Source organism: Prionailurus bengalensis, chromosome B4, assembly GCF_016509475.1.
Source record: "Prionailurus bengalensis isolate Pbe53 chromosome B4, Fcat_Pben_1.1_paternal_pri, whole genome shotgun sequence".
NCBI classification, from domain to species: Eukaryota; Metazoa; Chordata; class Mammalia; order Carnivora; family Felidae; genus Prionailurus; species Prionailurus bengalensis.
Genome location: NC_057358.1, coordinates 115,704,341 through 115,721,627, shown reverse-complemented (window position 1 = coordinate 115,721,627; position 17,287 = coordinate 115,704,341). Strand labels below are relative to the sequence as shown.

Genomic DNA, 17,287 nt, shown 5'->3' with positions numbered 1-17,287 from the left:
TAACAATATGGGCAAATTTGGATAAATGTCATAAAAGAGAAATTCAAACAAAGCCTTTGGGAAATTTAGAGAAAGGATTGAGAGTACAACAGATTAAGGCTATCAAGAAAGATTGAGTGTGAATCTGACTGAGAGTGGAGGAAAAGGGAAAAGCTGAGGATATGTCTAAGATCTGTGTCCCGATGACTAGGGCAAGGGCAGTATCATAGCAGTGATTAAATATAAGCTCTTTGGTGGCACAGTTTTGTGATTATTTGCTTGTCTGCTAGGTTTGTAATGTATCCCTACTACCTAGAACAGCCCTGAGTACATAGTAAATGCGCAATAAATATTTGTTACATGAATGAATAAACGAATAGAGAAATTAGAAGGCAGTGATCACCAGATTTCGTAGGGATGATGTGATAGTGAGCTCTAGTTTGGGAGTTACAATTGTGGGATCTAATTATGACTATGCTATTAGCCAGCTTCATCCATAGTTTGAACTATCACTTCAGCTATCACACACATGACTTTCAAAACTATTGGAGAGAGCAATAATATAGGAAACATGCTGGTCAAGAACATTAGCTGTCTGACCTTGCATGTAAATTGAAGATGACAAGAGAAGTTACTGTTACTAAATGCAATTTTATGTCTAGGGCACTTAGCTTGGCACTTGGTCATAATACTGAGTAAAGGGCACCATTGTTTGAACTTGAGTTCCACTTGGACTTTGACCTAGATGAGCCAGCCACCACACCTCTGGTATAGCACATTAAAACTAAAACTATATTTGAATTACCTCATGCAAAAAGCTAAATGGTATTTCAAAGATGGCCAGCTTAATACCTTCATTTTACTTGGTGCCAAAGTGAAAAAGTAACTTGCACAAAGTCACACAGAGAATATGGAGGGAAAAAGGTAGTCGGGGACCAAACTTGTGGGGGGTAGTGTTTATATGTAAAGGGTGGGAGGAAAAATAGGAAAGAGACACTAAATTAGTTAGGCTTGAGGCTGAATTTTATAGCTGCCTTCTATGATGAATTTTATTTTCTGGGAAAAAAAATGGTGTTTTCCTGCTACATAGCTCTACCTGTATTTCCCATTGACATCTTTAATTCAACGTGTCTGAAGCCAAATTGGAATCACTGCATGTTAAAACTGAAAATGATTTTTGAGGGCCTTCAGTCTATACTCTCATTTTAGAGATGAGGAAAACAGATTCTGCTCTGTGGTGGAGCTCTCACACTTCTTAGATTCATTAGTAGCAAAGTGAGCCATCGTTCATCTCTTGGGTCACTTTTGCCCATGTTGCAGAGTGTTACTTTAAGTGCTTTTGGGTTAGGGTGAGGCTTCTAGGCTCATCCTGGCTACAGACAACCTCTAGTATTGTTAAGAGCAGTCGTTTTTTTTTTTGTTTGTTTGTTTGTTTTCTTTAAACAGCTGACTCCTTTCAGTTGAATCACATGAAGAAACCCCATATATAAAAAGAGACTAAAAAAGAGGAGTTGCTCTGGCTAACAAAGATTTGGTGGTGATGGTGGTTGGGGAGATCAGGGAAGAGAAAGAATGAGTTTTACCCTGATAACTTGGCCCCTGATTCCTGGAGGTGAGGGGCCTCTGAAGTGCCTCTGAGGTTAGGAAGCAGTGTGAAACTCCATGATTTGGAGGCCTGGGGAGGTCCAGCAGTGAGGGTTGGTATGAATGAGAAGACCATTTGTGTTTCTGTTCATCCTGTTTCCTGTGACTTTTCCACATACCCTGGAGTAATAATTTTTAGGTCTTTCTTGAATCTAATAATTAAGAACTAGGCCATCAGTGCAACTAGGGCCTAAATAAACTCTCAGCTATCATTTTAAAACTCTCATCAGTCACATTTGTAGGTATTTACACAGACAAGCAGCTTTTTTGTGAATTAAGTGGCCTTGAAATAGATAATTTTATTAGTATAGACAAAGCTCAAGTATTGTCACGCGAGGAAAAGCTTAGTGGCAATCAGCATATTGATCTTGCATAAACCCTTTATAATGTTCTGATGAATTGTAAAATACTTGACATATTTTTAATTACTTTTATACTATTATTTATAATTTTGAATTTTAGCAACTGATGAAGCCCTGTGCTTAGAAGACACCATGGGGAGATAGAGGGAAAATAGGACAAGGTCCTTGCCCTCACATTTGAGTCATGCTGAGTACAGAATGAAGAATGTGACATTTTAGGTTTTTATCCTTTGTACTTGCTTTCACCACTTCAACTTCCATATTGTGTAATTTTTATTTTTAATTTACTGATGTGTAAAGCATATTCATGACTGAAAATTCACTAATTTAAGATTCTGTGCTTTCTTTCAAATTATTACTAGATTGCAGGACTGGAGAAAGATAAAGAAGAACTACATAATCAACTGCTTAGTGTTGATCCCACAAGAGACAGCAGACGAATGGAACAACTTGTTCGAGAAAAAGTCCATTTATGTCAGAAAATAAAAGGCTTAGAGGCTGAGGTAGCCGAATTAAGGGCTGAAAAAGAAAATTCTGGTGCTCAGGTAGAAAATGTCCAAAGAATTCAGGTACGGCAGTTGGCTGAGACGCAGGCTACAGTCAGATCCCTGGAGGTAAGATTTTAATTGCTTCCCGGTAGAGTATGGCATACTTTTTTGAAAGTGCGATCGACAAGCCTTTGATTTTTAGAGCACAAATATATGCTTACCAATCTAATGCTGATGCATTTGTAGAGTCCCAAGAGTATAGATTCTTTTTGTAAAGAAGAAAGCTATTGATTCATAAGCAATAGCTATGCTACTACATTTACAAAGGGATTATTTATTCTTTGGGAGCCAAAACACCTAGCCAAAATGATTTAACCCTTGAAATGCCAAAGAGTAGAATATGCAAAATTTTCAAAATTTGAGTTTCTGAGGATTAAAGTCATCTCCAACCAGAAGGAACAATTTATTCCTGGATAGTTATTTCCTTACATGGGATTCAAGGTATTAAAATCAAAAGACTTGTTTAAATAAAAATACCATACTTTTATATCTTATGACAGCTTCTTGCCAGAGTAATACAATTCAACTTGGTACTAATGCATATAAGTCTTTAGTGAACTATTTTCCTGAGTTTGTTAGAGAAATATAAGAGCTGGCAGAGCTAGGCTGGTACTCCTAGAGGTATTCTTCTATGAAAATTCTTGGTTTCCATTGTTGGAGAGGAAAACTTTCTTTATACTCTTAGGTTCAGTGATTGGAGATTGTGAATTAAACTGACAATAGGTTAACAAGAGAAAAGATGGATATTTATGTAAGTAAACAGGAGTTCACAGAAAAAATGTGGCTCAAAGTGGTAGAATTTGGGGCATGCGTGTCATCCTTTTAAAAAATATTTATTTTGGGGGCGCCTGGGTGGCTCAGTCGGTTAAGTGTCCGACTTCGGCTCAGGTCATGATCTCACAGTTCATGGGTTTGAGCCCCGCGTCGGGCTCTGTGCTGACAGCTCAGAGCCTGGAGCCTGCTTCTGATTCTGTCTCTCTCTGTCTCTGCCTCTCCCTTACTCACATTCTGTGTCTGCCTCTCAAAAATAAATAAATGTAAAAAAAAAAATTTTTTTTAAAAAAATAAATAAAAATAAAAAATACTTATTTTTGAGAGAGAGAGAGTGCAGGGAAGGGGCAGAGAGAGAGAGGGAAACAGGATCTGAAGCAGGCTCTGCACTGAGAGCCTGATGCAGGGCTTGAATTCCTGAACCAAACTGTGAGGTCACGATCTGAGCTGAAGTCAAAGGCTTAACTGACCCAGCCACCCAGGTGACCCTGCATACCATCTTAATAGGGAAACGAGACGGGGAGAAAAGGCACTTAGGGGAACACAAATGACTTTTAGGAAAGATAAACAGGCCCTTAGGAAAATAGATGGGAGATATGACAGTTTTGTGACAGTGTCTGTATAGGTGATTTTTTATCCTTCTCCCTAAATAGGAGTCAGTCTTCACTGGCTATAAAACCCAGACAAAGGGATTTATAATTCTTTTTGGTGGCTCTGGTTTTTGGTAGCAGAGAGGAGTTCGGGGAAAAACCTTTTCCTGTGTCTATTGATTATCAAATGCCTTCAGCTCAAAATAATTTTTATGCCACGGTGACATATTCTGGATCCCTTAACCACCTTGTTTAGGTATGCTTACTTTTCCTGGTTTTTAGTGTTTAACATATAGCAAATATACTAGTTTTGAGCAATCAAAAACTAGTTTTGATTTATTTTGAACAATCCAAAGTGTGTGTGTGTGTGTGTGTGTGTGTGTGTTTAGAATAGTTGTGAAATGATTAGACTTGTAGGGAATTAGTGGGCATCTAGCAAAATAGTGATTTTTTTTTCAGCCAAAAAACTGGGTACAGCCAAAATATTGATATGTTTTGAAGAATAGAAGTCATCTTTTTATTTTTTGATGAAGCTTCTGACAGTATTTATTGGTTTCCTGAACTAAAATTGTATCATTGGACCTTAGACATGAGGCAGTTCAGAATGAGACTTTTATGTTGCTACCTTTCCAGTATTAATGTATTTATAGTGACTGAGTAAGTGGATGATTGCAATTGAATACAGTGTTTGATCTCAATGCAGAGCTTTTTATTGAGGTCATTTGGAGTGCTGATTTTCAGGACAAGTTCAATGATTACAAAAGATGGGAGGTTCATTTGTGACACTTTCAAAGAGTTAATTTTATCATTTGTCAGATGAAATGAGAATAAGCACATGAGAAGAAGCGTTTTTTCTTCTTTGATTTTTTTTTGGCTATCATTGTGCCTGCCCAAAGACTATCATTTTATATTTGAGGAAAATAGTTTTTTCTGAATTACTTGTTGAATATACTCTTTAAAATTTTTATTTTTATTTTTTTTTATTTTTATTTTAAAAAAAAAATTTTTTTTTTCAACGTTTATTTATTTTTGGGACAGAGAGAGACAGAGCATGAACGGGGGAGGGGCAGAGAGAGAGGGAGACACAGAATCGGAAACAGGCTCCAGGCTCTGAGCCATCAACCCAGAGCCCTACGCGGGGCTCGAACTCATGGACTGCGAGATCGTGACCTGGCTGAAGTCGGACGCTTAACCGACTGCGCCACCCAGGCGCCCCTAAAATTTTTATTTTTAATGTTTATTTATTTTTGAGAGAGACAGAGGGCGAGCAGGAAAGGGGCAGACAGAGAGGGAGACACAGAATCTGAAGCAGGTTCCAGGTTCTGAGCTGTCAGCCCAGAGCCCAACACGGGGCTTGAACCCACAAACCGTGAGATCATGACCTAAGCCAAAGTCGGACGCTTAACTGACTGAGCCACCCAGGTGCCCCTGAATATATGCTTATCGTATTTAAGATATATAGGAAAGGAGATCTTATAAAACCGTGAAGCTTATTTTTTAAATGTCACACATTTTAACTATTTTGAGTGGAAATATTTTTAAAAAGCATTTAGTTTTCATTTTCAAGTTAAAGAGTACTATGACTGTTACCAACCAGAAATTTTCTTGAAAATTTACAGACTTAAGAATCTTTATTATGTGATGGGATCAAGAGCTATTGAGCTCTTTGTTCATACTTCCAGAGGCTCCAGATTGAGAATTTTGAATTCTTAAATCTCTCTTTTTTTAATCTCCCTTGATTTTCAGATTTTTTGCTCTCACCTACTACTGCAAATGAGCCCTTTCTTCTACTTTCTAATATACTTTTATATTTCTGAGATGCATTGAAACCCCCAAAATGTTTGTTCAAATTATGTCAGCAAAAAAGAGTAAATAGGTGTCAAGTGAGTACACAGAGGTACACTCTCATGAGAGAAGTTTGTGAGTTGTATTTTGGTGGTGGCTGTTGATAATGTCATTTGTGAAGATACTCTTGTTACATATTTCCTGGAGCAAATATCATTCATTTTAATTCTACCAGTTACTTTGAGGAAACTCTTGTTGTTTTGGTGCATGTTAGTATTGATGAGGTTTTGAGTAGTTGGGGCAAGTATGATTACACATATATTTAAAATAGTGCTTATTTTTATATAATTCCAACATTTGTGAATAAATTAAAAAAAATTTTTTTTAATTAAAGGCTGAAAAACAGTCAGCTAAACTACAGGCTGAACGCTTGGAAAAAGAGCTACAATCAATCAATGAACAAAATACTGTTTTAATTAGTAAATTGCATAAAGCTGAACGGGAAATAAATACATTGACCAGTAAAGTAAGTCATCTTATGTTTGTACTTCATTCTTTAGAATGCTTGATACTGCATAATGGCAAAGAAATTTTGTATTTTAATACTTTACTTCTCTGTATCGAGATCTCTTTTTATTTTGTCATGCTACCTTCCAGTACATTCAGAATGTGATCAATTTTTACCACCTCTTCTGTGACCACTCTTGTCTAAGCCATGATTTCTTGAGGTTCGATTTTTATAATAGCCCCCTAACTCTCTGCCCATTCAGAGCTCTGCGTAATCTGGCCTCTGCAGTCTTTCCACGGCCTCACAGTCCATTTTCCCTCCTGTTCACTTTGCTCCGGCCTCACTGGCCTTCTTTTCACTCTTACTGACTTCTGTGTTAGGGCTTTGGCACTTGCCTGCCAGACGTAGTCTTCCCTCACGTCCTCATAGATTGCTTTCTCACGGCACGTTATCAGAGAGGCCTGCCTTCTCTTCACTTTGTAAAACACCATCTTGCCTCTTCCTGCCTCACTGTCTGTCTTCCTTATCTGCTTTATTTTTCTTCGTAGCTCCTAACACCATTTGATATATATTTATATTTGTTTATTTTTTGTCTCTCGTGTCCTTTCCCACCCCCTCTTCTTTCGACCAAATATCAGCTTTAAGAGTAGGGACATTGCTTTTGTTATTCCTTGTATCTCCAGCTCCTGGAACAGTGCTGGCACACAAAGTCACTCAATATTTGTTAGGTGAGTAAATTAATAACAGCAGCATGGTCTGCATTTATGTTATTTAAAAAAGTTTTTTTTTAATGTTGATTTTTGTGTGTGTGTGAGAGAGAGAGCGTGTGCACGTATGCACGTGCAAGCAGGGGAGGGGCAGAGAGAGAGGGAGACACAGAAATCTGAAGCAGGTTCCAGGCTCTGAGCTGTCAGCCCAGAGCCCAACTTGGAACTTGAACTCACGTGCCCAATGGTAAAGCTGAAGCGCTCAACTGGCCGAACCACCCAGGTGCCCTTGCATTTATGTTATTTTTAAAAGAATATATATAATGGTTTGCACATCTTTTATATACTAAGTTTTCTCAGGAACTTAGTTTTTTCTCCCTCACATGCAGTATATATGAGGAATCTGGTAACCAGAAATAGGATAGCAGTGATAAAAGTATCTTGTAGAAAACTGTGGTGAATAACAGCATCAGCTCTGGAGTCAGACAGACTAGATTCAGCTTTCATTTCTTTTCCTTACTAACTGTGTGACCTTGAGCCAATTTACTTTCTCTCTGAAAATTTTAGTGTTTTTCTTTATAAAGCAAGGCTGATATCTACCTTAGAGAGTATGGCAAAGATTAAATGCAATATTATGCATAAAGCACTTAGCAAAATGTCTAATAGATAATCACCGCAAATATTAGCTCTTATTAACGGTAGTACTTGGGGGTATTTTAAAATCTAGGAAATAAGTCTGGTTTCTGAATCCATGCAATCAAGTATTTTCCATCAGAGCAGAGCAGAGTTCAGGTAAAATTACCTTAAAAAACAAAATGGCTCCCAGACCAGAAGGAATTTACTGTAGCCTCTAATAGAAATGAGTTTATCTAAAGAAGTAATGTATTCATCATAAATTCCTTGGCCAAGGAATTACTTAAGAAGACTTAGGCACTGTTTATGACAGAGGGAAGATTGAATTTTAGTGAGTAGGATGTAAGGATTCTAGTCTCATTGAAGAGATAATTCTTACTGTGGAAAGGAATATACCCATCTGTTTTTAATTAGTAAGCGTGAAAATAGCAATTCATTTCATTCCATTTGTTCTGATTGTATGATCACCAAACAACTTTCTGTTATTTGACTTCCAATGTAATTTTGTCTACAGGGAGAAAATGCCCGCTGGTCCTTTAGACTTAGAGTGTTCTAATATCCATTATAATTTTTTCTCACAGTTACTGTAACTGACATTCTGATTTTATAGATCAGTCTTTATAAACTTTATTAATGTGAATCTAACCTTGAGAGTGGTCATTTCTGTGCCTGAAAGTCCATAAACCATAATACTAGATGTATTAGATGCTCCCTTGGGAGATAGTCTACCCAGTTTTTTCCATGGCAAACACATACTCTTTCCTGTTTGCAGATTGTATATCTAGTGACATTTAAAATTTTTGTTTGAATTTTTATACTTTACAGTTTACAAAGTGGTTTTGTAGCCGGTGTGTCATTTAATTCATTAGACATGGCTGATGCTAGACAGAAGACGTGAAAATTAGGCAAGAGGATTTTTAATTGTTGAAATACTTTGATTCAAGTGTAGTCTTCTAGTCTAGCCAAAATTGGTCATTTTGGAGGAGGTACTGAAGTGCAGTGGAAAAGTCTGTGGGCTCTGAATCCGATAAATCTATCTTTTGATCCTGGCTCATTTATCTCATTCATCACCTATGTAAACTTCTGATTTGCTTAACTTTTAAGTGGGAACAATGCCTGCCTCTTACAGGATTTTTCTAAGATTAATGATAGTATTGAATGAAGTAAATAGTAGCTGGTGATGAAAGTAATGGCAGTGATTTTACACCAATGATGTCCTTAAATAAGAAAATGATAGAACACAGAACTGTGAACCCATTGACTAGTTTCCTTCCTCACTGTATCAATAACTGTGTGTGGAACTTTAGGCAAGTTTCCTCATACATGAAACGAAACATTGTTGTAGGTCATCCCTAGGAACTCTTTCAGCTTCCTAAAGTTGTGTAAGCCCTACTGGAAAATAAATTAATAATACAATTGCTTCCTGATTAACCTAAGTAGATTATTTATGCATTCAGATGTGTACATATTGAGAGATATACATTGACTTTCTACAATGATAGAGTATACAAAGAAATAGATGCAAAACACAAACAAGTAAATTTAGGAAGTTCTCTCATGCCTTTCTTCCAATTCTAGTATTGCTAAGAGTTGCCTTTTTAAAGGCATACTTGCATTTTTTGCATATAAATGGCATATTAAAAACCACCCTTCAGCTTTAGACAAACCAAATTTTCACTTAGAATCATGCATGTAAAAAGATTTCATTGGAAGGATAAATTTTAGAATGATATTTCAAACACGATTGTCACAGTTTTCTTTGCAACTTGAAATTTTCATCAATATTTTGCAACTCTAGCAAATGGTTGTTTGCAATGCAAAGGAGCACCTGGGGTGTATTTGTCTAAGTTATTCAAATTTGTAAATGTTAGGGTTTTGAACAGAATTATATCCGTATGACTATCAGTGTCTTGGATTAAAAAGTATTACCAAAGATGGCCTGAAAATGGTGACCTTAAAGATATTTCACATTCAATGAGATAAATTGTGGTTACCTCAGGAAGTATTTGATCTTTAGAATGCCAGTAACATAGATACAGTTTTAAGGAAATCATCACACACATTTATCCTTATTAGCTACGTTAATGAGGTCACACCATCTCAGACCTCTGAAAAATATCAGAATTTAAGTACACACATCTTTTTGGAATTTGCATCAGGAGCTTCTTGAGTAATACATTTTTTACAACTATATTTTTCTTGCTTACATATATTATTTTCTTCCATGTCTTTGTGTATATGTGTATGTGTAATTTAACAGATTCTGAATCCCTGTAGAACTATTGCCACTGTTTATATTTCTTAAAGTTTACTGGGTAGTACTTTCTGAATTCTTGGCTCCTGTTGTGTCAAAAGCATTAAATAAATTGGCATCATGAAGGCTAGCATGGAAAACATATTATGAAAAATAAAAGGAAAAACAGGGTACCTTAGCCCAAGGGAGCTTTAGAAGACTCTGCATCTCTTGAAATTATATGTAACATTTTAACATTGTACACTTTGTTTAGGAAAAAAGATCTGTAGTTTTCCTAGGACTTTTGAGACCTGATCACAAAGAAGGTGAAGAACCAGAGATTTAGAGTCAGAAAGAAAAGTTTATTATGACTAGTTGGGATCTGGTTCAGATTACTTACAGAATGTGCTACTGTCATAGCTATGTAATAAATATTGATATAAGTTTCTCATTTTTAATAAATAAAATAATTCCTTTTAATATATTTTCAGGAAGTTAATACTTACTACTAGTATAAGTGCATTCATTACGTTAGGATCATAGAAATGTGGCACTAAAGGAAAGCTTAAACTCATATAGGTCCATAGATGAATAAATGTGAATGCGAGATGACAAATACTTTGCTTGAGCATATACCACTAGTTTAATAATAAAAGTAGGCCTGAAGACAGACTTCACTTGTTTGACTTCCTGTCTAGAATTCTTTCAGTTTCAATAATTACAGTTTAGCTGAAAAATATTTTCTCATTTCAGTATATCTCAGGGTGAAATGAATTAAGAAATAGTTTTTTTTTTTTTTATAGATTTCGTAGTAGTTCTTGTTGAAATGAATCAAGTTTATGCAAAATAAGATGGCTGTAATTTTCCACCTCTTATTTAGAGAGGCTACAATGTGGTTTGTTAATTAACTGCTATGTCATTCTTAACCTTTTACAGTTAGTATATAATAGCAGGCTATAATTTCATTTGTTATAGAAATTGGATTTTCACTGTAGTTATATTTCTCCAAAATTTTAAAACAATTATGGTTTAAATTCTGTCCATGAAATTATAATATAGTAAAGCCCAGTCTACAGAAAGTTTAAGTTATCAAGATAAATGCAGTTTCTTAGCTGCTTTCGTGTAGTTTCTGTGAGACTTGCTTTCATAGAAAAGAGCTTCAGAAATGTTTAAAAACCTTATGTCAGCACACTGTATTCATTTTATGTAGTATCATTTAAAAAATCGATAAGTTAATTTGGAAGCATGCATCTTAAATGTGGTTAGCAGTACAAAGGTAGCCCAGTACTTGCTTGTCTGTTTCTTTGGATTTTGGCCAAACCATTCCTTATAATGTTTTTAAGACCTTTCATAGATGGAATCTCTTTTGGTAAGACACTTCTATTTCTTGTTCTTCCCCTCTTTAGCTCTAGGAGCTCTTACTGATTTGTTTCTAACTCCCATCTTTAATTTTTATAGATTTCTGTTGTACTCAAGTAAATTATCCTTTAGTCTTCTGTTCCCACCGTCTTCTGTTTTACATATTTGGCATGTATATATTTGTGGTTTTCTACTCTTATTTCGTAGTTTCATGCATTAGTGTAATATGTCAGCGAACAGGTTTAATTTTTATGTCTGTATTGGTTAAATCTTTATTATGGGATTAACTATAAGACTCACTTTAGAAGCACCTTACCATAGGGAAAGGATATGGAAAATGTTACAGAGTAGTGCAGATAATTGGAAGAGACTAATAAATTTTCTTGTTTGTTTCTGTAACCCCAGCTCCTAAAACAGTGCTAGAGCACATAATAAGTGCTCAGTAAATATTTATTGAATGAATGAATGAATACTACTTATGAACTAGAATCATTCAACTTTCAAAAGGGATGTCTCATTGAAAACTAAAAACTGGTATGTGATAGGTTAATTATGTGGAAAATATTGACAATTATTTCCATTCACTCAGAGCTTTAAAAGAATCAGGTTTGGGCAGTAAAAGTTTAAATTAGATAGGTTTTATATTTGTTCTACCCACTGCCACACACACACATGCACGCACGCACAGACACACACACATTATTTAATTACCGAATTCAATTAATTCTTCCTTCTTGTCCCCTTTATCAATCCTTTGCCTCTTAATTGTTTCTTTACCTTCAGTTTCTTAATCTTAATTTGCATCGAGAGTTAATTTTCTGAAACAAAGTTGACTGTGCCACCTTCAGTAGCTAACAGGATGCACAGACCTTTGCAATGGCATATAAAGTTTACTTCCTGCCACTCCACATATTTCATACCTTCCTTTGCTCTAACTATAACACATTGCTCATTGTTTTCCAAGCATACTGTGTAATGCTACACCTATATAACTTTTTATATGCTGTTCCTTATACCTAGAAAGGCTTCATGTCACCAGCACTTTTTTTAAAGGGAGGTTTCAGCCAGTCATTGACTACTGGATTTTAGGTACTTGCAGTTAAGCCTTTTAAAGCAAGATTAAGCCAGATGACCCCCACCCAGGTATCTGTAAAGAAATAACTGAGTTTTGTTAGGAAAAGACTGTTTTCTTAATACCAAATACTGTTCAGGGCACTGAAGCACCTTCTCTCTTGGAAGGTATGCTTACACTGTATACCCTGCTACCAAAACATTTTCTCATTTCTACTGATGTTTTTGGGTAACAGTTAATGGCCTATAGTAATTTCGATTTCTGATTATCAACAGGTAAAAGAACTTAAACATTCAAACAAACTAGAAATAACAGACATCAAACTGGAGGCAGCAAGAGCTAAGAGTGAGCTAGAAAGAGAAAGGAATAAGATTCAAAGTGAACTGAATGGTAATATATGATTTCCCATGCTTTTTACTATTATTTTTATATATAAACTCAAATTATTAAAATAGATCAAACTGAATTTTTATTTTCAGACTGAATTTTAATCTTAGAGCACATATGGATTATTTTTATTTATGTTGAATGTTCATTTTGTGATCTAGCTTTTTTTTTTTTTTTTTTTTTTTTAAATTTTTTTTTTCAACGTTTATTTATTTTGGGGACAGAGAGAGACAGAGCATGAACGGGGGAGGGGCAGAGAGAGAGGGAGGCACAGAATCGGAAACAGGCTCCAGGCTCCGAGCCATCCGCCCAGAGCCCGACGCGGGGCTCGAACTCACGGACCGCGAGATCGTGACCTGGCTGAAGTCGGACGCTTAACCGACTGCGCCACCCAGGCGCCCCGTGATCTAGCTTTTAAAAAAATCTTATGTTTATGTCATTTACTTGATTAATACTTAAATGAGACTTTACAAATGGGAATCCATACTTTCTGGGTTTATAATTTTGAATCTATTTAGATCATGTGATTATTAGTCCCAGACCGTTTTGAGTCTAAAGAATGTAAGGAAGATAGGTGGGTTTCAGACCCAGTTTCTGTTTTTTATGTAGATAGCAGGCTTGTTATTGAGCCTACTTTAGCCTAGGCTTATTTTAAGTTCCACTTTAGTCTTAGAATGCCCTTCTCTTCATGATTCCTCAGAATTATGCTATTTCTGACTTTCCTTCCCCCCCCCCCCCGCCCCGACTTTTCTTAAAAGGTGTTTAAATAAGCTACCTTTGGCCTGTAACTTTCCTCAAGTGGGTCTTTAGTTGAACTGATGTCTGTAGTTTCAGACAGAGCTTATGATGAATTAGTGTTTTCATCATTTATTTCTATTTGATATTGATTGATGGGTTTCCATAGAGTTAGGGAGTAACGTTTCTTAGGAACTTCAAGAGTTTATGATTTAGTTCTGCATTCTTTTTAAACTTGAGTTAGGTATGAATTTATTTTAGTTATTCCATGTGCAAAATACTTGCCATATCAATACAAGGAAAATTTGTGAATTCATTGGATAAACTTGAAAGTTTCTAATTTATATTTTTACCAGAAACCTGACAGTTCTGTTAGAATGATAGGTTTTGAAGGTTTCTGTGATTCCAGCCAGCTTTATGATGATGCTATCTGTGGGGCTAAGATTACAGAACCCTTTTAGAAGTGAAGTATTATATATCTCTTTTGATATCATCTGGGTTGATGTCCCCAGCTCTCAGGAGTCAAGTGAGTAAATATAGTCTTTTATTAAAGTGTGTGTGAATGGACAGGATGGCTAGCTCTGAGTTTTAGTCTGTTTCATAAGGTTTATCAATAAAGATTTAAAGATCTTCGAGAATATATATCCAGACTCACTTTCTATGCTCTTTTAATTGTCTTAATCAGTTTATGGATGCTTGCTGTTATGACTTTTCATCTTAATAACATTGAATGAAGCATATTTTTTTCCTTCAAAAAATGTTAGGGTTACAGTCAGACAATGAAATTCTCAAGTCAGCTGTTGAACACCACAAAGCACTCCTAGTAGAAAAGGATCGTGAATTAATACGTAAAGTACAAGCTGCCAAGGAAGAAGGTTATCAAAAACTCGTGATATTACAAGATGAAAAGTAAGTACTTAATTACCTTACTTTGTGTTCAGTCTTCTTGTAAATGAAAACATTTTGCTGTCATATCATCGTTATTGTAGTTCTTCTAACATAATTATCATCTGTTGTTTTAGGCTAGAGCTTGAGAACAGATTAGCGGATTTAGAAAAAATGAAAGTGGAACATGATGTCTGCAGACAATCTGAAAAGGATCAGTGTGAAGAGAAATTGCGAGCTTCACAGATGGCAGAAGAGTCGGCCAGAAGGGAACTTCAGAGTATTAGGTTATATATACGTATATATATTTTAAACTTCATTTTGAAATAAATTCAGAGCTCACAAAACATTGTAACAGTCATACAGAGGATTTCCATATGAATTCATGGAGATCTCCAAAAACGGACATCTTCCATAACCATATTACAATCATCAGAACTAAGATACTAACATCAATATAATCAGGAAACAAAATAAATATTACACTTACTCAGCTTACTCAAATTTTACCAATTATCCCATTGATAGTCTATTTCTGGTCTAAGATCCAATCCAGAATCATACATTACCTTTACTTTTAGAGGGCTAGCCAGTTATTTTGTAGATCACCCCTCAATTTGAGTTTGTCTTAAATTCTTTGTGATTAAATTCAGGTTGTAACATTTTTAGCGAAAATAATACCAAAGTCAAAGTCTTGTGTCCTCAGTGCGTTATATCAGGAGGTATATTATTTGTACCTTACCCTTACCTTACCCTTACCGGTGATGTTAACTTTGATCACTTGGTTAAGGTGATGTCTGCCAGATTTTTCCATTATAAAGTGACTGTTTTTTCCTCTTTGTGATATATAATTATCTTATGGGGAAATATCCTGAGACTATGTAAATTTTCTCATCATACTTCTGCATAATACGTTCTTCCACTAATTTTAGCACCCATTGGCCAAATATGAGACAATTTGAGCAATGAAATAAGTTATAATAAAAGATTACAGTCCATAGGATAAAATAAAAATCTATGGATCCAAATGATATAATGTGTAATTATTTTTAAATTTTTATTTTAGAGAGAGCACAAGAGGGGAGGGGGGACGGAGAGAGAGAGAGAATCCCAAGCAGGCTCCACACTTAGCTCAGAGCCCAACACAGAGCTCGATCCCACGACTGGATCGTGATCCGAGACAAAGTCAAGAGCTGGATGCTCAACCAACTGAGCCACCCAGGCACCCCTAATGTGTAATATTTAGAGAGAAGGAAAGCTTTTTTCAGGAGAATTCCAACTAATAAATGTAGAAAGAATAATGGAAATAGGAAAACATCATTTGGCAAACATGACAGCAATAATAGGTATGGTGTTGCAAATTTTCAAAGGTTTTCATCATCTCTGGAGATAATCATGATTTTTCCTTTCTTACATTATTAATATTATGTATTAATGGATTTTGTAATCTTGAAACAACCTTAACTTCTGAAATAAGTATCTGTTTATTCCATAGAAAACAACTTGTTAAGGCTCTCTTTCTCTATTGGGATCAGTTTTAATCATCTGTGTTTCATAAGAAATTATTTATTTCATCTTTGTTTGCAGATTTATCTTCATAGAGATCTGCAATATCATTTTTATTTTTTAATTTCTTTTGTTTCAATGCACCTTCCCTTGACCATTTCTTATTTTGTAATTGTCCTTTTTTCTCCCCTCTTTGTTTATTGAGTCAGCTATTGCTTTGTTGATTTTATTCTTTTTACTGTGATAAAATATACATAACAGAATTTACTATTTTAATCATTTTTAAGCATACAGTTTGGTATTGTTTTAAACTAGGAATTTGATTTATGGAGTCAACTGTTTTTCTATTTCCTACCTCATTAATTTCTGCTTCTTGATTCTGTGTGGGTTTTTTTTTTTTTTTTTTTTTTTGCCATAGAGTTTTTATAGTTGTATTAGTGTTTAATGTACATAAAATAAAATTCACCCATTTAAAAAATGTACAGCTTGATGCCTTTTGGTAATTGTGTAAAGTTATGTAATCACCACAGTAAAAACATAGAACACTTCCATCACCCTTAAAGTTTCCCCATGTCTCTTTTCAGTTGACCTCTCCCTGATCCCCAGCCTTAGACACCCCCTGGTTTATCCATGTTATTGCATATGGCAATAGTTGATCACTTTGTATTGCTGATTGGTATTCCATTGTATGGATGTAATGTGATTCGCCTTTTCTTTTTCCTTTTGATGGACAGACATTTGGATTGTTACTAGTTTGGGGCTATTATGAACAATGCTACTATGAACATTCATGTACAAATCTTTGGGCATATGTTTGTCTCTTGGTTAAATATCTGGGAATGACTTTGCTGAGTGATGACACATGGCAATGCTGTTTTATAACATATAGCAATACTGTTGTACAAAGTAGTTATGCTATTTTTCATTTCTAGCAGCAACGTATGAGAGTTCCCCTATGACAGTTCCATTTGTTTAACACATCTTGACTGACACTTGTTAATCTTTTTAATTTAACTCTAGTGGATGTGTACTAATATATCACTGTGGTCTTAATTTGATTTTCCTAGATGGCTGGAGATGTTTATTTAGCATCTTGTAATGTGGATTTTTGATGTGTCTGTTCAGATATTTTGCCCATTTTTAAAATTGGGGAGTTATCTTCATATCGAGTTATAACAGCTCTTTATTTGGCATACAAGTACTTTGTCAGATTCGTGTTTGACAGATGTTTTCTCCCATTCTGTGGCTTGCTTTGCTTATTTTAATTGTGTCTACTGAAAACAGATTTTTTTTTTTATTTTGATGAAGTCCATTTTATCATTTTTTTCTTGTTTGTGTTTTTTGTGTGTTCTGTTTGTTTAAGAAAGAAGGCTTTGCAGGGTGGGTGGCTCAGTAGGTTGAGCGTCCAACTTCGGCTCAGGTCATGGTCTCGTGGTCTGTGAGTTCGAGCCCTGTGTCGGGCTCTGTGCTGACAGGTCAGAGCCTGGAGCTGGCTTCGGATTCTGTGTCTTCCTCTCTTTCTGCCCCTCCCCCGCTCATGCTCTGTCTTTCTCTCTCTGTCTAAAATAAACATTAAAAAAAAA

The 17,287-nt window shown here is 35.5% G+C and overlaps 1 protein-coding gene across 2 annotated transcripts in view; it reads left to right on the top strand.

Moving 5' to 3' along the window:
• Window positions 1-17,287, top strand: part of CEP83 (centrosomal protein 83) — a 121,844-nt gene that overhangs the window by 70,650 nt on the left and 33,907 nt on the right. Inside the window, exons 6-10 of one of the 2 annotated variants that reach the window (XM_043562117.1) lie at window positions 2,348-2,599; window positions 6,074-6,205; window positions 12,467-12,581; window positions 14,078-14,222; window positions 14,336-14,485. In XM_043562117.1, the coding sequence (XP_043418052.1) occupies window positions 2,348-2,599; window positions 6,074-6,205; window positions 12,467-12,581; window positions 14,078-14,222; window positions 14,336-14,485 (794 nt within the window). The remainder of the gene's footprint in view (window positions 1-2,347; window positions 2,600-6,073; window positions 6,206-12,466; window positions 12,582-14,077; window positions 14,223-14,335; window positions 14,486-17,287) is intronic. The other variant, XM_043562119.1, reaches the window with a different exon arrangement.